The following is a 24,876-nucleotide window of genomic DNA, read 5'->3' as shown; positions in this document are numbered from 1 at the left end:
TTTTGAGAGGCACTGGGGGTTAAGTGACTTGCCCAGGGTCACACAGATAGTAAGTGTTAAGTGTCTGAGGCCGGCTTTGAACTCAGGTCCTCCTGAATCCAGGGCCAGTGCTTTATCCACTGTGCCAGCTAGCTGCCCAATACCAAATAGTTTTGATGACTGCCACTTTATAGTATAAGTTCAGATTTGCTATGGCTAGCCCACCTTCCTCTGTGTTTTTTTCATTATTTCCCTTGATATTTTTGACCTTTTGTTCTTCCAAATGAATTTTGGGGCGGGGGGGGGGTCGGGGGGGGGGGAGAGGGACAGGGCAATGAGGGTTAAGTAACTTGCTCAGGGTCACACAGCTAGTAAGTATCAAGTGTCTGAGGCTGGATTTAAACTCAGGTCCTCCTGAATCCAGGGCCAGTGCTTTATCTACTGTGCCACCTAGCTGCCCCCCCTCCCAGATGAATTTTGTTATTATTTTTTCCAACTCTATAAAATAATTTTTAGGTTGTCTGATTTGTATGGCACTGAATAAGTAAATTGATTTAGGTAGATGTGTTTTTTATTATATTAGTTTGGCCTATTCATGAGCAATTGATATTTTCCCAATTATTTAGATCTGATTTTATTTATGTGAGAAGTGTTTTGAAATTGTGTTCATAGAGTTCCTGGTATTGTCTTGGCAGGTAGACTCCCAAGTATGTTATATTGTCTACAGTCACTTTAAATAGAATTTCTCTTTGTTGGGCATGTATAGAGATGCTGATGATTTATGTAAGTTTATTTTCTATCCTGCAACTTTGTTAAAGCTTTTAATTGTTTAAAGTAGTTTTTTAGTTAATTCTTTAGGATTCTCTAAGTATACGATCATGTCATCTGCAAAGAATAAAAGTTTCGTTTCTTCCTTGCCTATTCTAATTCCTTTAATTCCTTTTTCTTCTCTTATTGCTAAAGCTAACATTTCTAGTATAATATTACATAATAGAAGTGATAAAAATCACAGTAGTTTCAATGGCCCAGGACATGGAGACAGGGGGGCCAAGCCCAATGAGAGACAAACAAGCCCTCATTCTGAGCCTCATCCTTGCTGATTCTGCTTTCCTTCACTTACCAGTTTTGCCAGTGACAGAGACTGGGCCCACACGCTGCCCATCATGGTAACCATAGAGATTCATCTTGTATATGTGGTCAGGCTCCAGCTCAGAGATAGTGACCTCATTCTGGTTTCCCCCAACACGTACAATCTGGGGTCTCCCATCCCTGTCCTTGTACTGGATTGTGAAGGAATCAAAGTCTCCCTGGGAGATGGTCCAGGAGAGCTTCAGGGAGTCTGGGGTAGCCTCTGTCACTGCCAGCTCCCCAAGTTCAGGCTTCTCTGTGGGCTCAGAGGCCTCAGTAGCTGGTTCTGTGGGAGCAGGGGTCTCTTCCTCATGTGGGGCTGTGAGGAGAAACACAGAAAGAGGAGAAGTTAGACTTGGGGATTTTGTTAGTTGTGAGCTCCTGCCACTTCAGTTCTTCTTTCAAGGATTAAATCTGCAGAAGTTGAAAGGGGGGCAGCTAGGTGGCACAGTGGATAGAGCACTGGCCCTGGATTCAGGAGGACCTGAGTTCAAATCTGACCTCAAACACTTGACACTTACTAGATGTGTGACCCCAGGCAAGTCACTTAACCCTTATTTTCCTGCCTTCCCCCCCCAAAAAAACCCCCCAAAATCTGCAGAAGTGGAAAGGAATTTCTCCATCTCATGTCTAGATTTTGTTGTCTGCAGTCAGTCAGTCACAGAATAGCCTTAATCAAAATCTATACATTGGACCCTGAGGAGTCCTGCATGATCAAAAGCAGTGTCTGAGACACATGAACATGCAGAGCTCCCAAGGTGGAGCTGGGCACAGTCACAAGAAGCTAGGCCTCAGCAAAGGAGAGAACAGTGGAGGTTCTGGCTCTCCCATGCTCTGCTTTCATTTTCCACTGAGTGCTAGAGAATCTGGGGTTGACACCTCAGGTGAGGAATCAAACTGGTCACAGAAGTTTCAAGGTCCCAGGACATGGAGACAGGAGGCCAAGCCCAATGAGACACAAATAGGCCCTCATTCTGAGCCTCATCCCTGATGATTCTGCTGTCCCTCACTTACCAGTTTTGCCAGTGACAGAGACTGGGCCCTCACGCTGCCCATCATGGAATCCATAGAGATTCATCTTGTATCTGTGGTCAGGCTCTAGCTCAGAGATAGTGACCTCATTCTGGTTTCCCCCAACACGCACAATCTGGGGTCTCCCATCCCTGTCCTTGTACTGGATTGTGAAGGAATCAAAGTCTCCTTGGGAGATGGTCCAGGAGAGCTTCAGGGAGTCTGGGGTGGCCTCTGTCACAGTCAACTCCCCAAGTTCAGGCTTCTCTGTGGGCTCAGGGGCCTCAGTGGCTGGTTCTGTGGGAGCAGGGGTCTCTTCCTCATGTGGGGCTGTGAGGAGAAACACAGAGAAAGGGTAAGTCAATCTTAGGAAGGGGTTCACCACCAGTGTTTTCATCTGTCCCTCTTGTGAGCAGGACATGATCCTCATGCATTTTAACAGAATAGAAGGAATTGCTAGATTTCCTTTGTAGTACTGCCTGTGTTGGAGGCCAAAAGAATGTCTACAACAATGATAATGGAAGATGAGAGTAGAAATACTGGATCCCTTTTGTTTCTGTTTATTTCTCAAGGAAAAGAATTTGTGGACTGAAAAGCATAGACTGACAAAGAATACAAGTTAAGTGAAACACAGGAAAAGTGAAGAAATGTTAAAAGAACATTTGTCTTTTCTCAATGAATAATGCCATGAAGTCCTGATGAACTATAATATCCTTCTGAACCAAAAGAACTAGGTAGATGTAGTTGATGGGTTCTTGTCAGTGATATGTGAATAATTACAAGAGAATCAAAGAAGTGTGAAGCACTGTAGGTAAGCAAATGTATTGATTTGGTACAAAGAAAAGAAGACCAATAAACTTGCCTGCTTCCTAAAGAAATCACAGAATCACATCCTAATCCTGAGTTCAAATCTGACCTCAAACACTTGACACTTACTGGATGTGTGACCCCAGGCAAATCACTTAACCCTTATTTTCCTGCCTTCCCCCCCCCCCCAAAAAAAAAAAAACAAAATCTGCAGAAGTGGAAAGGAATTTCTCCATCTCATGTCTAGATTTTGTTGTCTGCAGTCAGTCAGTCACAGAATAGCCTTAATCAAAATCTATACATTGGACCCTGAGGAGTCCTGCATGATCAAAAGCAGTGTCTGAGACACTGGATAATCACATCCTAAAGGGATGGTTTATGAACACTGAGAAAGGGAAGCAGTGAACATGTTATACCAAACTAACTTTTTAAATTTTTTTGTAAGGTTTTCAGACTCTTAGATCTTGGGCTGGGAGTGCCTGAATTTTAGCAAGGATTTTGATTAAAAGTCTTTCGTGATACCATCAGAGACAGGGTAGAGAGATGGGGTCTCAATAATGGAGAATTCAGAGCTTTATGAATGACTGAGCCCAAAGAATAGTAACGTTTGTTTAAGTCAGGTCTCTAGGGTCCTGTTTCATTCAACATTTTTATCAGTGACTTGGATGATGAAAAAATTGACATGATCATCAAATTTGTAAGTGATACAAAGCTGGGAACCCTAGCTCACACATTAAATGACAGATACAGAATCCAAAGATTTCAATAGGCTAGAATAATATACTAACAAGACGAAATTTAACAAAGGTATAGTTATACTTTTTTATTTAAAAAAAATTGCACAAAGACAGGATGCAGGAGTTGGTGGGGTGGGTCATTGCTTTCCAACAACAGTGTATGTGAAGACAGCTAGGTGGTGCAGTAGATAAAGCAGCAGCCCTGGATTCAGGAGGACCTGAGTTCAAATCCGGCCTCAGATACTTGACACTTTCTAGCTGTGTGACCCTGGACAAGTCACTTAACCCTCATTGCCCCACAAAACCAAACCAAAACAAAACAAAAAACACTATATGTGAAAGAGATTTGGGTGTTTTAGTGGACCACAAACTTGAGGGGAATCAACAATGGGATGTGATTGGCAAAAGAGCTAATTTACTCCTAAGACTATGTAGGGGGGGCAGCTAGATGGCGCAGTGGATAGAGCACTGGCCCTGGAGTCAGGAGTACCTGAGTTCAAATAAGGCCTCAGACACTTAACACTAGCTGTGTGACCCTGGGCAAGTCACTTAACCCCAATTGCCTCACTAAAACAAACAAACAAACAAACAAACAAACAAACAAAAACAAAAGAGAGTAGGGTCCAGGGAGTAGATTGGTCCTATCATATTCCGTCTTGGTCAGACCATATCTAAAGGATGGTGTTTGATTCTGAGCCCCACAGTTGAGCAAAGCAAGTGACAAAATAGAGGCTATCTATAGTTATTTCACCAGGATGGTGACAGAAGGGGAGAGGAAGCCATACAAGGTTAAATATATATTTTTGTTTGTTTGCTTGCTTATTTTTCATACAAAGTTAAATGGGTTCAAGGAATTGGGAATATTTCTCTTGAAGAAGAGAAGATGTAGGAGTGACACAATTGCTGCCTCAAGTGTCTGAAAGGTTTTCACATACCTGGACCCAGAGGGCAAAAATGGGAGAAATATATGGAAATTGTGAAAAGGGAAAGAATTTCCTAAGCAGAGCTGTCTAAAAATTGAAAAGATGACAGTGGGAGACAAAGGGTTCTAGATCCCTAGAGGTTTTCATGGGGAGGGTGGATGATTACTTGTCAGAGAAGGCACCAAGGAGAGGGCTGTTTTAGGTATGAGTTAGGTTGGATGGCTTCCATGAGACTCAATGATAATAATAATAGCTATATAAATAATGTGCTATGTAAATTGCATTGATATAATGCTTTAAGGTTTGCAAAGTGCTTCATAAAGATTATCTCATTTGAGCCTCGCAACAATGCAGTCAGGAAGAAGCTATGCTTATCTCAATTTTACAGATGAAGATGAAGAAACTAATAAAAGACTTGTCTGGGGTATTTTGTCTAGATTTTGATCCAGGCCTTCCTGCCTCCTTGTAAAAAGCTCTAATCACCATACATCCAAGTCAGCAATAGGATGTAATGTAGGGAAGTCTTTACATTGGATCATAGAGAGTCATGCCTGGCCAGTGTCTCAACACATGTTCTGAATAACTGAGCAAGCTTAGACCTCCCAGGATGAGCAGCTTAATGGGACAGAGAGCATCCAGGAAAGCAGATACCACAGCAGTAAAGCCTCCAGCTCTCCAGTAACCAGATTATTTTCTCACTCAGCTCCAGAGAATTTATAATGGTAGGATGAAACAAAAAGGGAAGTGTGGCCACAGACAAGGGTCATGGGAAGAGGTGATAAACATAGTGGACATCACAATTTCAAGAGACATATAGAATTGAGGCCAATCACCAATACGAAGTAAATGAATTCTCTTTCCAAGTTGATGCAATCCCATTAACTCACCTGTTAGACCAATGACAGAGACAGGGCCCTCACGCTGCCCATCATGGAAACCATAGAGATTCATCTTGTATCTGTGGTCAGGCTCCAGCTCAGAGATAGTGACCTCACTCTGGTCTCCCCCAACACGCACAATCCGGGGTCTCCCATCCCTGTCCTTGTACTGGATTGTGAAGGAATCAAAGTCTCCCTGAGAGATGGTCCAGGACAGCTTGAGGGAGTCTGGGGTAGCCTTTGTCACTATCAGCTCCCCAAGTTCAGGTTTCTCTGTGGGCTCAGGGGCCTCAGTAGCTGGTTCTGTGGGGGCAGGGGTTTGATCCACATCTTGTGGAGCTAGAGAAGGGAAACAGAGAGAGGGAAAGTTAAAGTTTAGGTACTATACATTTAAATTTGCCCTCTACAAAAGCATGTTATATAATCTCAACTGGACCTTCACCTCCGTACGACAGTCATTTATTTCCTCCCAGAGACTGCTCTTCTCATTTAAGTCCCATTATCCCCCCTGAAACATTATACTCAGTTTTGCTGGATAGGTTATTTTAGGTTGTAGTCCCAGTTCCTTTGCCCTCCAGAATATCATATTCCATGCCTTTCAGTCCTTTAATGTAGAAGCTGCTAGATCTTGTGTTATCCTGACTGTGGTTCCACGGTATTTTAATTCCTTTTTTTTTAGCTGCTTGCAATATTTTCTCCTTGACCTGGGATCTCCGGAATTTGGCTATAATATTCCTGGAAGTTTTCCTTTTGGGATCTCTTCCTGGAGGTGACTGGTGGATTCTTTCAATTTCTATTTTACCTTCTGCTTCTAGGATATCAGAGAAATTTTTCCTTACAATTTCTTGGAAGATGATGTCTAGGCTTTTATTTTGGTCATGGTTTTCAGGTAGCCCAATGATTTTTACATTATTTCTCCTGGATCTATTTTCTAAGTCAGCTGGTTTCCCAAGGAGATATTTCATATTACCCTCTATTTTTTTATTCAACCGGATTTGCTTTACTGTGTCTTGGTTTCTCATAAAGTCACCAGCTTCCATTTGTTCAATACTAATTCATAGGCAATTATTTTCTTCAGAGAGCTTTTGTATCTCCTTTTCCATTTGGCTTTTCAAGCTGATGACTTTTTTCTCATGACTCTCCTATATCGCTCTCATTTCTCTTTCTATTCTTTCCTCCCTCTCTCTAAATCTTCCTTCTATCTCTCCTACTTTCTCTTCAAAGTCCCTTTTGAGTTCTTCCATGGCCTGAGACCAATTCATATTTTTCTTGGAAGTTTTGGATGTTGGAGCTTTGATTTTGTTATTATCTTCTTCTGAGGGTGTATTCTGGTCTACCCCTCCCCCAAAGAAGCTGTCTATTGTCCAAGGTTTTCTTTGCTGACTCATCTCAGCCTGGAAGTAGATGTCTGATTGAAATCTGATTCTCTATGGTTGAAAGCTTGGCGTGCCTGTGCCCTTCCCCCACTGGACCGCCACCACTCGATTGGCCCACTGGTTCAGAACCAGGATGCTTTGCCCCAATTCCAGCAGAGACTACAGCCATTTCACCCCGGCCAACTGCTGAACCCCCTCACTGGTCCTTGAGCTGAGCCTCAGAAGAAGCCGCTGGCACTGAAGACCTGGCTGAGTCCGGGACATGCACTGAGCTCCTCTCTCAGCTCGATTAGCAGGTGATCTCAGTTGCCGTTTTTGGCTGGCAAATAGTCTCACTCTGTTCTTATGTGAGTTAGGCTGCTCTTTTTTTTAATGTCATTATTTGGGAGTGAGTGGATGGGTTTATTAGGAGCTTGAGGGAGTCACAGCCTCTCCTCCACCATCTTGGCTCCGCCCTTCCAGAGGCTTTCCACACCATCCTTCCTCCTTCCCCTTTTAGCTGAGGTCCTTGCCTCATACTTTGATGAAAAATTGAGACCATTTACAACGAGCATCCTCTTCTCCCCTTCTCTAAATCTCAAAACCATTTGACATTATTCCTCATTCTCCAGTTTCTGATAACGTGATTACTCTTTTTTTTTTTTTTTGGTGAGGCAATTGGGGTTAAGTGACTTACTCGGGGTCACACAGCTAGTAAGTGCCAAGTGTCTGAGGTCGGATTTGAACTCAGGTCCTCCTGAGTCCAAGGCTGGTCTTTATCCACTATGCCACCCAGCTGCCCCTAAAGTGGTTACTTTTTTCCTTACCAAGTCTAGTCCTTCAACATGTGCTTTCCATCCCATTCTCTTCTGTTTTCTTCAGCACATGGTCCCCACAATCAATCTACCCTACCCAATTTTCCATCTCTCTTTGCTTATGTTTCTTCCTGCCTACCTACAAGCATGAACATGTCTCCTCTATCCAAAAAAAAACCCAAAGAAAAACACCAAACAAAAGCACCTCAATCATTCCCCTGAGCTACCATCCTATTTATATCTCCTATTTCAAAAACTCCTAGAAAAAGCTATCTACCTTCATTTCCTCCTCAGCTCTTTGTAATCTAATGTCTTAACTCATCACTTAGCTGAACCAGTTCTCTTCCCTGTTACAAATGAACATTTGATGAATCCAATGGCCTTTTCTCAGTTTTCATCTCTCTCAACCTCCCTGCAGCAGCTGACATGGTTGACCATCTTAGAGACTCTCCTTTCTGTGTTTTTGAGGGTTTCTGCTTTCTTTTGGTTTCCCACCTGCCTGACTGCTCCTTCTTGGTCTCCACTAATCAAGTTATTTTCCATATCATCCTCCCTAACTATGCATGTATAGATGGTTCTGTGCTAGACACTCTTCTATTATTATTATTTTTTGCAGGGCAATGAGGGTTAAGTGACTTGCCCACGGTCACACAGCTAGTAAGTGTCAAGTGTCTGAGGCTGGATTTGAACTCAGGTCCCCCTGACTCCAGGGCCAGTGCTCTATCCACTGCACCACCTAGCTGCCCCCCTTCTATTATTCTTACACTCTTCTACTTGGGGACCTCATTAACTCCCACGATTTTAATCATCATCCCTTTGCAGCTGACTCCCAAATCTTTATACAGAAGCCAAACTATAGCTACATATCTACAACTATCTACCAGATACTTCAAACTTGATGTCTCATAAACAGTTTATGTTCAATATGTCCAAAACTAAACTCATAATCTTTTCCCCCAAGCCTATTCTTCAAAACTCCCCAATTTCTGTCAAGACTACCACCATCCTTCTACCAAGGTTGTCAACCTTGGTGTTATCTTTGACCCCTCAATCTTCCTCACTCCATACATCCAATTAGTTGCTAAATCTCATTTCTACTTTCACAATATGTCTTGCACCAGAGGACCTTTAGGATGTGTCTCAAAAAGAAATGAGAAAAACCAAGGCCCTTCCTTCTTCTCCACTCCCCCCCATCCCCCCACCCCACACCCACCTCCTGTCACTGACCTGTTACACCAGTAGTCGAAATTGGGCCCACACGCTGTCTATCATGAAAGCCATAAAGATTCATCTTGTATTTGTGATCAGGCTCCAGGCCAGAGATGGTAACTGTGTCCTCATGTCCCTCAACGCGTACTGCTTTTGGCTGTCCATCTCCATTCTTGAATTGGATCACGAAGGAATCAAATTGGCCCTCAGGGACAGTCCAGGAGAGGTCCAAGGAATCTGAGGTGGCTCCTATCACTCTCAGCTCTCCCAGGCGGGGCTTAGGAGGGGGTTCAGTGGTTAGGACCGTAGGGGTTGGAGTCATTTCCTCATCTCTTTCTGGGGCTGACATAAAGAAGGAGATACAAGCAATGTGAATGTACCTTAAACACTCCCCAGTCATCATTTCTTCTTGAGAAGGAATCCCAGGACTTCTCACACTGAGAGGTTATATTGACATCAACACATTTAGTGTTATGATGTGGATCCCAGAACCAGGAGACACTCCCTACTTAAGAATTCATATATGTATAGACTGAACAGATTGTTTTCTATGAGTGTAATGGAATAGTATTGCACCATAGGAAATAAAGGATGAGAGAAACTCAGAGAAATTTGGAAAGACTGCATAAATTGCATCAACTGAGTGAAGTCATCAGAACCAAGAGAACAATACACACCAAAATAATGTAAAAGAAAAAATGTTGAAAATATAAAAACCCAGTCAGAAAAACTATCAACAATCTTGATTCCAGAGGACTGATGATAATAGCTAGTAAGCATTTATATAGTACTCTAACATTTGTGAAGTACCTTACAAATATAATCTCATTTAATCCTCGCAACAACCCTGAGAAATAAGTGTTATCTATCATTACCATTTTACAGATGAGGAAACTGGGGCAAGCAGAGATTTTGTGACTTGCCTGAAGTCACACAGCTAATAAGTATCTGAAGCAGGATTTGAACTTATCCAGGTGGCACAACGGATAGAATACAAGGTTTGGAGTCAGGAAGATTCATCTTCCTGAGTTAAAATTCAGCCTCAGTTTCCTCATCTGTAAAATGAGCTGTAGAAGGAAATGGCAAACCACTCCAGCATCTTTGCCAAGAAAACCCCAATCATGAAGAGTCAGACAAGACTGAAAACGACTCAACAATAAGAAGAAAATTCCCTTACTCCATTTCTGATACTCTACCCATGGTGCCACTTACCTTCCCTGACTAATGATACTTACCTCTTCTTGGTAGTGGGGTGGTGGACTACAGGTTAGGAATGGGGTATAGGCTGCCAGATGTATTAATATGTTAGCATTTTTTGCTCAACTATATTTCTTTTTTATAGAAGAAGGCTTTATTGGGTAGGGAGGTACTGACAGCAATGTAGGAAAACAATTTTTCATTATGAGGTATTTTATTTATAATAAATATTGTAAATAATTGCATTTACAATAATTTTTAAAATTTTAAGATGCATATATTCCTCTAGGACATAGTACTAAGGGGTTTTCTTCTGACTTATGGACTCAATTTTTGGAGAGCCAATTAAAAATTATGCCTGTTGAAGTTCCAGAGATCCCTGATTGTTGTCTGATGGCCTGGCATATTATGAGCATGGTTGTAGTTTGTCTGCATGAACTATAAAAGGGGATGCTTGACAATAGGCACCCGAAACTCCACAGCTCTGAAGACCCTCTCATAATCTCTTTGAGAAGCAGCCTTTCCTTCTTTCCTTCCTGCCTCAAGTCAGGATATCATCTTCCCTCCAAATCCAAATAGATTTGAGGAATCTCGGTTCTCAGAGAGAAGCAGCAAATGGATTTGTGGCCCAAACGCACAGGAAGTTTAGAGGAAGGAAGAGCAGAGACACAGGTTGCCCCTAGCATGCAAAGCCTGCTCCAGAACCACACTCAAGCACCTACCCTCCTTATTCCTTACCCACCTGTTATGCCAATAACAGAGATAGGGCCTATGCGCTGTCTGTTATGGAAACCGTAGAGATTCATCTTGTATTTGTGATCAGGCTCCAGGCCGGAGATAGTGACCTCACTCTGGTCACCTCTGACACGTTTCACTTTAGGTTGTCCATCCCCATTCTTGTACTGGATCATGAAAGAGTCAAACTGACCCTCTGGGACACTCCAAGAGAGGTGCAAGGAGTCTGGAGTTGAATCTGTTACTGTCAGTTCTCCCAGGCGAGGTTTAAAAGGGGATTCAGAGGTTGAGGCCGGGTGAGTTGGAGTCTCTTCCTCAGGGGCTGATAAAGAGATCCAGAGAGAAGTTAAACCTGACTCTGGGAGAAAGAGGTGGCATACCCAGGTCACTCCCTCTTTTCTTTTGGCAGACTGTTCTAGCTGCTGGAAAGAAATATCAAGAACCCAGAAATAGAGAAGGATATCATTGGATTTTAAAGTCAGTTAGGGTTGATGATTAGAAAAGTCTTTAGGTTACTCTTAGAGGAGTGTGGCTCAGTTGGTCTCTGTCACATTCAGGCCAGGGGGGCGCACTCAAAATTCCTGAAACAAATACCTCTACTACATGCTTATCACAGTTCAGCAGTAAAAAATTCAATACTTAGGTGTTTCTTTGCCAGCACCTGTGCCTGCATTCAGCTCTGCTCCTAGGTCAACTTCCAATCCAACTTACTTGATATTTAGCCCCAAAGCAAGAAGTGCCTAGTACATAGTAGGTGCTCAATATATGTTTATTGGCTGATTGACTTGTTTTCTGCAGGCATAGGTAACATGGACACAGCATACACTGGACACAACCACTAATGAGGGCCTAGCACCTAATCAGTTGATAAAATAGTTAAAGCCCAATAGGAAAGAGAGTAAATATTATTCTGAGACAATTCTATTGTCCTTGACTTACCTGTTACACCAATGACAGAGACTGGACCCTCACGCTGTCCATCATGGAAACCATAGAGATTCATCTTGTATCTGTGGTCAGGCTCTAGGTCAGAGACAGTGACCTCATTCTCATTACCTCCAACATGCACAGCCTGGGGTCGCCCATTCCTGTCTTTGTACTGGATTGAGAAAGCATCAAACTTTCCCTGAGAGGTGGTCCAAGAGAGCTTCAGGGAGTCTGGGGTGGCCCCTGTCACCGTCAGGTCACCTAGGTGGGGCTTCTTTGAGGTTTCAGGGGCCTCAGTGGCAGGCACCTTGGGAGCTGGAATCTCCTTCACTCCATCATGTGGTGCTGAGATAATGAAACACATAAAGACAAATTTGGGGATAGCATAATCTCTAGGAACTTTCTGTGTTCCTCTTATGAGAACAGAATATATATCTCCCTAGCGACTTTATGGTGTTTCTCCAATAGCATTTCATTTCTGCAGGAGCCAAAAGACCCCCAAGTTCTTATAGGGGAAAATAGAATTGTGAAGTACTGGAATGAGATGAGATTGATTCCCTATTTCTTGTTTCTTTACCCTTGAGAGAGACTTCCTATTGACAATTCAAAAAGCAGAGACCGAGTTACTTTGATCAGACTAAGTCTCTCTACTTGTCACATGGGTGAGTGTGGCATACTGTAGGAGCTGGTCCTACCACCAGCTACTATGTGGCTCAAGCAACTTATCTGAGGTAACTGAGATAAGTGGGGGAGGCCAGGACTGTGGAAACAACCAGAGCAGGAGCAGAAGGTGGGTATGAGAGTAGGAGAGAGCTTCTAGTACTGGACCATCAGCTCTCTCAAAGCCTGGTGGATCACTGGCCAGAGAGAGAGACTGACCCCCTTCTCAATGCTTCCCCAACCTCTCTTGTTCATACTCTGAGGTCCAAAGTTGGGTCCCAAACACACCCACAAACCCACACCCACACTCAATTTTTATTTCCTTTCCATGATCTATGGTTGAACGCAGTTCAGAACTATCTCCTCCTCCACCCCCCGCCTGCATCGGAAAGCAAAGAGGGTAGCTGAGAGGAGTTTTGGGAAATGATTTGACAAAGGACTCCCCATGGAATAATTCAACAAATTTCCTTTTCATTCCTAGTGTGCTTCATAAATTCCGTAGCCATAAAACCTTGTTTACCTGTGTCTCATAAATGAAAAGGGTCACTTAACAGAGAGGGGAAATTCTACATTCAAGGTTGAGGTGAAGGTATATATTTCCTGTTTCTAAACAATTTTGAGCAATGTTTCACATCATCTCATAGTCTAAATTCTGAACCTAGGTTGTAACTGGCCCAGTTGTTCATAGCCCTGTGGTGCGTGTGAGTGCCTCCCATACCATCATGCCAGGCAACTTCAAGCATCAGAAAACTGTGCCTTCATCTTGACCTGGCATCTGCCACGTGGTAGGCTGAAAGACTCAGTTACACCTCTGTGACTTTGTTCCCTAAAGCCTGAATGGGCAGAGGGGCAAAGGAAGAGGAAATAGGGAACCCTTAGTCCTGTGTACTCATATAGAGCTATCATTACATTCTAGTGCCCCACAATTCTGTTTCTCTCTGTGGGAATTCTGGGAGTTCCTGGTCCTATGTAGATCAAATGCTGTTGCAGAAACACCTGCCAAAATGGAATTTTTCCAAAGCATAACTAGAGCTTCAGATTCTATAATCAGTCTTGGCTTGCAATTTAGGAAGACTTTGTGTTGTACTTTGATAAGTCCTATTTATTCAGTGTCTGACATTTTTCTCAACTGGCAAAATCCAGGACCTCCAGGGTGAATAGCTGAACCTAATATTTAGGAATTGGAAGCTCAGCAAAAGCCCCAACTCTCCAAAGATCTATTTGAGTTCCAAGAGATCGGTAGAGTTTGAGGCCTCAAATGCAAGTAAGGAAAACTAAAAACTGGATCCCAAGGCATGAGGTCAATGACAAAGAAAGGAAGACCGAGTCTGGCTCAGAGACCCACTTCTCAGGATCTCTGCATTTACTCACCAGTAGCACCAGTGATGGAGATGGGGCCCACGCGCTGTCCATCATGGAAACCATAGAGATTCATCTTGTATTTGTGATCTGGCTCTAGGTCCGAGATGATGACTGTGTTCTTGTCACCCTCAACACGTACAACCTTAGGCTGTCCATCCCCATTCTTGTATTGGATCACAAAGGATTCGAAGTGGCCTTCTGGAATGGTCCAAGAGAGGTGCAGAGAGTCTGGGGTGGCATTTGTCACCATTAGCTCTCCTAGGTGGGGTTTAGCAGGTAACTGAGGGGCATCAGTGACTGGGGATGTGGGGACTGGAGTTTCTTCCTCTCGTGGTCCTAGGACAGATATAGGAAGGAAAGCATGGCATTAGATAGAAAATATGGGCTGGGGGCAGCTAGGTGGCACAGTGGATAGAGCACTGGCCTTGGATTCAGGAGGACCTGAGTTCAAATCCGGCCTCAGACACTTGACACTTACTAGCTATGTGACCCTGAGCAAGTCACTTAACCCCAACTGCCTCACAGAAAGAAAGAAAGAAAGAAACTATGGGGCCGGGGGCAGCTAGGTGGTACAGTAGATGGCCCTGGATTCAGGAGGACCTGAGTTCAAATCCAGCCTCAGACACTTGACACTTACTAGCTGTGTGACCCTTGGCAAGTCACTTAACCCCAATTGCCTCACCAAAAAGAAGAAGAAGAAAGGAAGAAAGAAAGAAAGAAAGAAAGAAAGAAAGAAAGAAAGAAAGAAAGAAAGAAAGAAAGAAAGAAAGAAAGAAAGAAAGAAAGAATATGGGGCTATTCTTTTTCTGAATTTGGTCACCATTTGCAAAGAAACTGAGTCTATCCCTGTGCCAACTCTCCTCACTCACTTGGAAGACTAATGGCAGATAAGGGATTCACTATTTAGTGGAGAAACTCTAGGGATTTTATTTGTCAGGTATCTACAGTACAACATAACAGCTCAATGTAACAAATATTTATTTAGGGCCTTACTTTTTCAAAGTACCCCACTAGGAGCTGAGGAGATGTTAAATTTCAATGAGATATGGTTCCTACCTTTAAGGAATTTATCTAGTAGGGACATAAGACACATAGATTAGAAATACATTACACATAGTAAAAATGACAATACTGCCTAAATTAATTTACTTATTCAGTGCCATACCAATCAGACTACCTAAAAATTATTTTATAGAGCTAGAAAGAATAATAACAAAATTCATCTGGAAAAACAAAAAATCAAGAATATCCAGGGAAATAATGAAAAAAAATTCACAGGAAGGAGGGTTAGCAGTACCAAATCTGGAGCTCTACTATAAAGCGGCAGTCATCAAAACTATCTGGTACTGGCTAAAAAATAGAGTGGTAGATCAATGGAATAGGCTAGGTTCAGGAAATGCAGTAGTAAATGACACTAATAATGTAGTGTTTGATAAACCCAAAGACTCCAGCTTCTGGGATAGGAACTCAGTATTTGACAAAAACTGCTGGGAAAACTGGAAGATAATATGGCAGAAATTAGGCATAGACCAACATCTTACACCTTATACTAAAATAAGGTCAAAATGGATACACGATTTAGACATAAGAGGTGATACCATAGGTAAATTAGGAGAGAAAGGAATAGTCTACCTATCAGATCTTTGGAAAGGAAAACAGTTTTTGACCAAACAAGAGATAGAGAATATTATAAAATGCAAAGTGGATGATTTTGATTACATTAAATTAAAAAATTTTTGTACAAACAGAAGCAATGCATCCAAAATTAGAAGGGAGGCAAAAAGCTGGGAAACAATTTTTGAGGCCAGTACTTCTGATAAAGGCCTCATCTCTAAAATATATAGGGAACTAAATCAAATTTATAAGAACCCAAGTCATTCCCCAATTGAGAAATGGTCAAAGGATATGAACAGGCAGTTTTCTGATGAAGAAACCAAAACTATCTATTCCCATATGAAAAAATGCTCTAAATCTCTAATGATTAGAGAGATGCAAATAAAAACAACTCTGAGGTACCACCTGACACCTATCAGATTGGCTAAAATGACAAAAAAGGAAAATAATAAATGTTGGAGAAGCTGTGGGAAAATTGGAACACTAATGCATTGTTGGTGGAGCTGTGAACTGATCCAACCATTCTGGAGAGCAATTTGGAATTATGCCCAAAGGGCAATAAAGCTGTGCATACCCTTTGACCCAGCAATACCACTTTTGGGTCCTTTTCCCAAAGAAATCATGGAAGGGGGAAAGGGACCCACATGTACAAAAATATTTATAGCTGCTCTTTATGTGGTGGCAAGGAATTGGAAGTTGAGGGGGTGCCCATCAATTGGGGAATGGCTGGACAAGTTGTGGTATATGAATACAATGGAATACTATTGTGCTATAAGAAACGATGAGCAGGAGGAGTTCAGAGAAACCTGGAGGGTCTTGCATGGGCTGATGATGAGTGAGATGAGCAGAACTAGAAGAACATTGTACACAGTATCATCAACATTGAGTGTTGATCTACTGTGATGAACTATATTCTTCTCACCAATGCAATGGCACAGAAGAGTTCCAGGGAACTCGTGATGGAAGAGGATCTCCAAATCCAGGAAAAAAAAAAAGAACTGTGGAGTATAGATGCTAAATGAACCATACTATTTCTTTTGGTTTTGATGCTGTTGGTTTTTTTTTCTATTTTGAGGTTTTCCATCATTGCTCTGATTTTTTTTCTCTTATAACATGACTATTGAAGAAATAGGATTAATGTTATTATGTGTATATATATAACCTATATCAGATTACCTGCTGTCTAGGGGAGGGGGGGAGGGAGGGGAGGGAGGGAGAAAAATCTGAAATTGTAAAGCTTGTATAAACAAAGGTTGAGAACTATCTTTATATGTAATGGAAAAAAATAAAATACTTTATTAATTAAAAAAAAAAGGAAATACATTACACATTAAGTGCATTAGAGAGTTATAAGACAAAATGCTACCTGACATCTTGGGGGAAAGATTTCTAGAGGACAAAAAGGAATTTTCGAGATAATCAAGTTCAACCCCCTTATTAAGCCAAGAGAGGTTAAGTGATTTGACTAAGGACACACAGCTAGTGGTAGCACTGGAACTCAATAAGAGGGTTAGGGTTAGAGGATCCAGATTAAAATCTTGCCTTCGTCAATTTTTATGTGCATAAACTAATGGGGGGAGGTGAAGGGGAAGGGGAAGGTTTGTATATATGAGGTAAGGGCCCTTACAGCTCTAACTCTACAATCCTAATGAGATTCCTCTGAACTCTTGGTTGAGGGCTTTCCCCCTAATTCCTCTGTGTTTCTCTAGACAGAAGCAGGGAAGTCACAGAATTCAATGTTCAAGAAGAGAAACTCAAGTCCAAATTTCCTAGCCTGGCATTGAAGGCCCTCTGGAATCTTTATCAAAACTACCTTTCCATATGTATCTCCTCACCCCACACTCAGGCCAAACAGGACCATTTGTGATCCTTTGAAAACATCCTGAGTCTCTACTTACACCATTCCCAGTACCCAACATTCCTTTCCCTGTCTCTGCTCACTGAAATTTTGTTCATCTTTCCAAATCCTATTCAAACACTTCCTGCTCCATCAATATACCATCCCTTGATACCCACAACCAGAAGTGACCTTTCTGTCTGGTGAATTTTCATAACACCTGGCTAAGGATACTTCTTTTGCACTCGGGGCATCCTATTTTATGCTTGGTAATTGGTGTGCATGTTTGCTATGCACTAGATTGTTCTAAGCCTCATGAAGAAGCCAGGGACAGTGCCTTATTTATCTTTGTACTCCCTCTAGTTTGTTGAAGCTAGAGCAAGATCCAGAATCCAGAATTCACTGAATTGAAAAACTAACAAGGAATGACAGCAGAGGCCTGTGCCAGAAGAAAGGGGGTAGGAAGTGCTAGCAGTCTTGACGACTCCCAGTCACCTGTCATAACAATAGTTGAGACCGGACCCAGCAGCTTCCCCAAGTAGAGTCCATAGAGGAGCATCTTGTATTTACGAGAAGGCTCCAGGCCAGAAACCACAACTTCATTCCGGTCCCCTTCCACAGGCACCACATGAGGCTGCCCATCTTTGTCTTTGTATTGGACCACAAAGGAGTCAAAGGATCCCTGCTGGACGGTCCACGATAAGTGGACGGCACCTTCGGCCACAGGCACTGCTGTCAGTCTCTCCCCCAGGTGAGGCTTCGGAGGGGGTTGAGTATCTGTGATGCCTGAAGCTGCTGGGCTCTCTGAGAAGGAGAGAGAAAGGAGGCTGACGGACATCAGAGAACAAGAGAGGTAGGGACTGGAGGTGAATACATTCCCTGGGTTAGGGTAGAAAGAGGGCGAAGGGAAAGAGTGACTGAGAAAGGGAAAAACCCTAGGCTTTCCTAAGTCATTCAGGTAGGTGTCATGGGAGAAGCTCCCATGCTCCCACTCAAAAGTGGCACCAACAGAAAGGAAGGGGCCCCAATATTCCTTGCCACAGCACCTAAAGCCCTATACTTGCATCCAGGTCCCAGAATGGGAATAGTGAGTGGTTAAGTGTCCATGTTGGACATCAATGCAATATTATATATTATACTATACTATACCATACCATGTCATGCATCAGATGGAACTGTCTATCCTTATATTTATACTGGACCATAAAGGAGGAAGCCTGGCCTTCAAGCACAGCCCAAAAGAAGAGTGGGAAGTTCATGGTGGATCCTGTCACCTAGGCAGGAGTCATTTTTGACAGCTAGTGGAGAGCTCCACATGCCTTCCAGCCCACTCATTTCCTGTCCTGGGTTAGAAATACATAGACTAACTAGGTATCATACCATACCTGCATTCTATCTCTAAACAACAACAAGAATAATAGTCTATCATTTATATAGTGCTTTACAAATACTATCTCATTTTATCCTCATAATAACCCCGAGAAGTAGGTGCTATTATTATCTCCATTTTAGAAATGAGGAAACCGAGGCAAACAGCATAACTTGTTCAGGGTCTTGTACCTAAGTCAGAATTTGAACTCAGGTCTTCCTGACTCCAGGCCCAGCAGTCTAACCATTGCACCACCTAGTTGCCTCAAAAGTCTAAAAAGGCTAACCCCTCCCCAGTGCAGACAGAAGTTAGCAAGACAAAGAGATTCTCCAGCTTCCCTTTGGTGTCTTACTACTCTTTTAGTAGCCAAACCTTTATCCCACCTTCAAGAGCCCAATTCCCTCGCAGGGCTTCTTGTAGGTTATCAGGGGAAGGGGGAGGGGTTCGCTTCTTCTCTACCTCTCTATATTTGTCTCTTTCCTCCCTCCCCCAGAGCTCCCCCACTCCCGCTTTTTTACTTTGCCAGGGATCTTTTCTTCCCAATGTCCAGGATACTAAGAAAGGCTGAAAGAGAGGACAATGGGTCCCTGAAAGGGAGCAGACACTAGTTAGAGAAGACAAGAGTTGATCTTAGAGCTGGTGGTGTCTCCATTCCTTACCTCCTTGGACCCTGGGAGCCTGAGACCCTAGTAGAGACCAGCTGGGGGCGCAGTTGCACCTATTTATGAGGATGTATTGGGAATTAATTTGTCCTCGGGAGGGGGTGGTACGCCTGGGAAGGAAGGGGCAAATAGGGAAATTGATCAGGTGTCGAATCTTGGGGCCTGGGAAAGAGCTGGCGGGCTGCCTCCCTGGATACCAAGGGCGCTGACGGCATTGTTGTTGTTGAGTTTTTTCTGGCGATTGAGAGCCCCCAGGGGCGGGGGAGGGACTGGCCGGAGCCCCAGGAAAGGGGAGACATCTGGCCTGGGCTGGCCTGGGCAGCAAGCCCTCTATTTCTTTTAGTTCCCAGTTTCCAAAGCCCTGTGGGAGGGAGGAGGAGGGAAGGGGGGAAATGGGGGGGGGTGCGGGGAGTGTGTGTTTGTGTGGGGGGGGTTGGGGGCTGTTGGCCTCCGAGTAGCTAGAGATGGGACTGACTGACAGACAGCTCAGAGAGAAAGGAAGGGGGAAGGCAAGGGAAACAAGGGAGACCCTGACAGCTTCACCAAAGACCCCCAGCTTCATCAAAGCCCCAGCTTCAGCAGAGCCAGAGTCTTCCCCAGAGAGCAGACAGCGTGATCACCTTCAAGAAAGGGGTGGGGGAGGGGCAATCTCCATGCCAGAGAAGTCTACACAATGCTGTTCAATACCCTCCTGGACTATTCTATACCGTACTACGCTATATTATCCTATAATTTACTATACTATACTAATTGTACATTACTATGTGATATTATAGGAGGCATTGCTGGGCCTCAGATACTTACAGGGTACATGACTCTGGGCAAGTCACTTACCTTCTGTTTGCCTTAATCCACTGGAGAAGGAAACTGCAAACAATTCCAGTATCTTTGCCAAGAAAACCCCAAATAGGGTCACAAAGAATTGGATGCGATTGAACTATAACAACAATACTTTATTATATATACTATACTAATGTTATAATACTTATATTAATTATATAATACTATATTTACTATGCATTGTATAGTACTGTTTTACTATATTATACTATACTATGTTTACTATAGTATACTTTACTATACTAATTATATAATACTGTATTATGCTAAACTTAATATACTATATTAATCATAATATAGTATATTATAATATATCCTATTTATTATACAATACTACATTGTATCATGGGCAGCTAAGTGGCACAGTGGATAGAGGGCCCCATATGGAATCGGGAAGACTCATTTTCCCGAATCCAAATCCGGTCCCAGACACTTACTAGCTGTGTGACCCTGGCCAAGTCACTTCACCCTGTTTACCTTGGTTTCCTCATCTATAAAATGAGCTGGAGAAGGAAATAGCAAATCACTCCAGTATTTTTGCCAAAAGAACCCCAAATGGGGTCACGAAGAGTTGGATATAACTGAAAGTGACTGAACAATAAAAACATTATATTATACTATACTATATTAATTATACCAACTTTATTTTACTATAATATACTATACTTCACTATATTTACTATACTAATTATATAATATAATACTATTACTATATTATACTATTTTCCTAGCCTATCCTATAAAAATGTTATTTATGTTAACATTAAATGGGTTTGTCATTGTTATTTTAATGAATTAATAAATACTTAAAAATTTTATCAAATTTATTATTTTTTTTTTTAGTGAGGCAATTGGGGTTAAGTGACTTGCCCAGGGTCACACAGCTAGTAAGTGTTAAGTGTCTGAGGCCGGATTTGAACTCAGGTCCTCCTGACTCCGGGGCCGGTACTCTATCCACTGTGCCACCTAGCTGCCCCCAAATTTAATTTTAAATAAATAAAACCAAATAAATATTGGTAGATATAATCCACATAAACAAAAGCTCTTTGAGGACATCAATCATTTTTAAGAGTCTTAAGTGAACCTGAAACCAAGAAAAAGTAGAGGAAATGAAGGGCTGCCAAGTGTTTTAGCAACCACAGAAATGAAAAGAGAGCAAATGCAGAAAGAAGTAGGGAGGAAGGGTAGGGAAGCAGTACTGATGAGGGCCAGTTTCTGTTTACTCACCAGTCTTTGCTTCAACAGAGATGGGTCCATGGCGTTTGTTATCTTTGATGCCAAAGAGGAGGAATTTGTACTTTCGGGAATGCTCTAGACCAGATATAGTAACTTCATCCTGAAAGCCCTCTGTGGACACCACGTGTGGCTGCCCATTCCTGTCCTTGTACCGAACCTCAAAGGAGTCAAACTCGCCCTCGGTGACAGTCCAAGAGAGGTGCAGGGAGTCTGGGGTCACATCTGTTACTGTCACCTCTCCCAGATGAGGCTCTACAAGTAATGGGGCTGGAACAAGGAAAGAGAGAGAACATGGTCACATCCCAAATAGAATGTAAAAAGTCACTGATGGTCTCTCATTGAAGAGCAAATTAAAATTTCCTAAGATGGGGTGGGAGGTGGAGAGGGTGAGTCAGCTTGAGAGAGAGAGAGTGAAGAGTGGCCATTGGAAACAGGAAAGCCAAGAGGAAGACATGAAGCAGAAGTAGAGGCCAGTTTGGAAGAGAGGAAGAGCCTGGAAGAGGGCCAGAGGACAGTGAAAAATAGAGGCTGGATATGTCTTTAAAGAGATTAAAAGAACATGGATTATTTGACCCCAAAAGAAAGGGCAAAAACAGGGGGTGTCTTAAATACTTCCAAGCCTCAGAAGATCACAAGGAGGAATGCAAGAACCAGATGCATTAAATCACCAGGAAATGTATCAAGTTGGCTCTAGGCAGGATTTAGGGTAGATGGAAGGAAGAACTTCTGATTTGGGAAAAGGGAGGCTGCCTTCTGCCTGAAGGAGGGGCCAGCCCGGCAGTCCTGGAGACAGCTGGCAGGATGAGATGACTTTAGGAAGAATGGCTTTACTTTTCCTCAAGAACAAGGGATTCTGTGCTTTGATCAAGACCCTGGGAGGGCACAGGTTAGGCAGAAGACTAAAGAGACAAAGGAGATTAAAAAGAGCTGTGTGGGGCAGCTAGGTGGCACAGTGGATAGAGCACCAGCCCTGAAGTCAGGAGGACCTGAGTTCAAATCTGATCTTGGACACTTAACACTTACTAGCTGTGTGACCTTAGGCAAGTCACTTAACCCCAATTGCCTCACCAAAAAAAACAAACCAAAAAAAAGTCATAAAAAGAGTTATGAGATAGAGAGATGGTGAGAATTAGAAAATAAGAATGGAGGTGAGTGGGCCTGGGGGTAGTGTAAGAATGTGTCTGAGCCACTGTCACTCACCTGTTGTGGCAATTACAGAAACGGGGCCCACCCTTTGTTTGCCTCGAAGCCCATAGAGGTTCATCTTGTATTTCTGGGAGGGCTGCAGGTCAGAGACGGTAACTTCATTCTGGCCAACCTCAACAGGTACCACATGGAGCTGTCCATCCTTGTCTTTGTACTGGACCACAAAGGAATCAAACTTCCCCTCAAGGATGGTCCAGAGGAGACGCAGGGAATTCTGAGTCACATCTGTCACTGTCAGCTCTCCCAGGCGAGGCTTGGGGCTCTCAGTGGCCAGTGGAGTCTCCTCTTCCCATTGTGGAGCTAAAATAGAGACAGAAGCTATTGGACCTTTCTTTTCCTTTAGTGGAAATTAAGTTGATTTTTTTCAACCAGTTTTTAAAAATAATTATATTGTAAAATTACAAAATCCATCCTATGGGGAGGACACCTGAATGATGAGTCATTAAAGGGAAGCTGAGGAACTACATATTGCTGATAGCTGAGCCTGAAAAAGGTACACTCAGTTATTGAGCTCAGGACCAATCATCTCTGGTCTGCAAGTGAGTTGGGAGTTAAAAAAACAGAAATTGAGTATCGTCCAAAGAAAGGTTGAGTTTTGAAACAGAAAGAATCTAGGAAGTTAATTTCTTACCATTGAAGGGAACTAATGAGAGCAATTCAGACAGACTTCAGAAGGGAATGATGGAAAGACAGTGTCCATCATGAAGTAGTCCACATGACTGCTAGTGAGACTGAGGCCCAAATACTAGTTTAAAACAATAAGCAGCGGGGCAGCTAGGTGGCGCAGTGGATAGAGCACTGGCCCTGGATTCAGGAGGACCTGAGTTCAAATCCGACCTCAGACACTTAACACTTACTAGCTATGTGACCCTGGGCAAGTCACTTAACCCCAATTGCCCCTCACACACACACAAAAAATGAATAAATAAAAATAAAACAATAAGCAGGTAAATGATTAGGTAGAGAATGTACTTCGGGTAATAGAAATAAGACTTCCAAGGGATGACCTGAAACCCAAGGGGGAAAATGAGGCCTTCTCCCTTACTACCTATGTAATCTTGGACAAGACTCTTCACCTTTCTCTGCTTCAGTGGTATCATCTGTAAAATGAAGGGAGTGGACTAGGTGACTCTAAGGTCCTATCCAACTCAAGTGACTTGCTCAAAGTCACACAGATGCAAATAAAAGAGCTAAACTCCAAACCCAAGTCTTCTGACTTCAAATCCAGTGGTGTTTCTACTATATCTCAAGAAATTCAAAGGTACCCCTAGAAGCTCAATCCAGTGGTAAAAATGAGAGGAAGAGTAACTGTGAGGTCAAATAAAGGAACTATAGCCTAAGTTGTTCTAAGGCAACTAGGACCAGACCAATCATATGCCTTCATACTCATTCTTCTTTCAGTGCCCTCTTCCCTCTTGGGTTCCCAGTGCTTTCCAGCTGCTTCTCTCCGGTCAAGAGAAAAAGCCTGAAAAAATAGAATTCATTCTCTGGGACTTCAAGTACTACTATCTACGCAGGTATTTTAATGATAAAAGAAGATGATTTTAGCAACGATTTGCTAAAAGTAGAATTTCAGTCCTCAGAATGGGAGCTATATGGGGCAGGGGACCTTTCCCGGTTCATCAAATATTTACCTAGTTGCTGCTAAAACTGACCCTGTTCCTTACACATAATCCATATAGTAGGCTCTCTGCCTTTGTGGCACTGTCGCTGTGAGAGGTTAAAATAAGTGTCTTTCTCAGGAGAAGGGGTAGGGGTTTCTGTAGTACATGTGGGAGAAAATCTTCCCCCAGACTCTAGAAGAGGAAAGCAAACAAGGAGAAGCTGAGCCAGAATAAGAGAAGAGAGGTTAGTGGAAAAGACAAGGAGAATAGGAGAGAAAGAAAGTTTTAAAAAATAAAAGGAAAGGTAATTCTGGAGGAAAGGAGAGATAAGGGGCCAGGAGAGATGAGGGAGGAAGTATAGAACAGGAGCAAAAAGACTCCATAAACCAACTAAAGTAGGCAAAATATACTGAAGGAAGGATGGGATTAAGGAATTTGGAAAGAATCTTGTAATTAAAATAACAAGCAAGGTCAAAGTCTGATAGGGTCTTTTAAAGATAATCTTTTCCTCTCTGTCTCCAGTTTATCCATACTACCTTAAATTCAACCCAAACTGGCTAGAAGTCAAGACATCTTGGAAAGTCAAGACAATCCATCTTGAAAAACATTCTGGGAAATGTCATTTCATGACTTTTCTTGGATCATTTGGACAAACCAACAAGAGCGCCATGAGGGGGTGGGGTAAAGAGAGGAGAATATGGAAAAGGTAGGGAGGACTTGAGGACTGGAGAGAAAGCATGAGGAAGTGACTAGGGCCTGAACTGGGATTTTAATCATGGCAGGAG

The 24,876-nt window shown here is 42.7% G+C and overlaps 1 protein-coding gene across 1 annotated transcript in view; it reads right to left on the bottom strand.

Moving 5' to 3' along the window:
• The window catches only part of TNXB (tenascin XB), an 83,938-nt gene that overhangs the window by 39,628 nt on the left and 19,434 nt on the right, over positions 1 to 24,876 (bottom strand). Inside the window, exons 11-20 of the mRNA XM_044002257.1 lie at positions 22,482 to 22,787; positions 21,273 to 21,548; positions 17,670 to 17,978; positions 13,733 to 14,059; positions 11,714 to 12,046; positions 10,782 to 11,096; positions 8,861 to 9,184; positions 5,473 to 5,802; positions 2,122 to 2,448; positions 1,100 to 1,426 (exon numbers count right to left, since the gene is read on the bottom strand). Coding sequence (XP_043858192.1) covers positions 1,100 to 1,426; positions 2,122 to 2,448; positions 5,473 to 5,802; positions 8,861 to 9,184; positions 10,782 to 11,096; positions 11,714 to 12,046; positions 13,733 to 14,059; positions 17,670 to 17,978; positions 21,273 to 21,548; positions 22,482 to 22,787 — 3,174 coding nt within the window. The remainder of the gene's footprint in view (positions 1 to 1,099; positions 1,427 to 2,121; positions 2,449 to 5,472; positions 5,803 to 8,860; positions 9,185 to 10,781; positions 11,097 to 11,713; positions 12,047 to 13,732; positions 14,060 to 17,669; positions 17,979 to 21,272; positions 21,549 to 22,481; positions 22,788 to 24,876) is intronic.

Source organism: Dromiciops gliroides, chromosome 4 (genome assembly GCF_019393635.1).
Source record: "Dromiciops gliroides isolate mDroGli1 chromosome 4, mDroGli1.pri, whole genome shotgun sequence".
Taxonomy (NCBI): Eukaryota; Metazoa; Chordata; class Mammalia; order Microbiotheria; family Microbiotheriidae; genus Dromiciops; species Dromiciops gliroides.
Note: the sequence above shows the minus strand (reverse complement) of the source record. Positions and strands in the feature narration are given on the sequence as shown.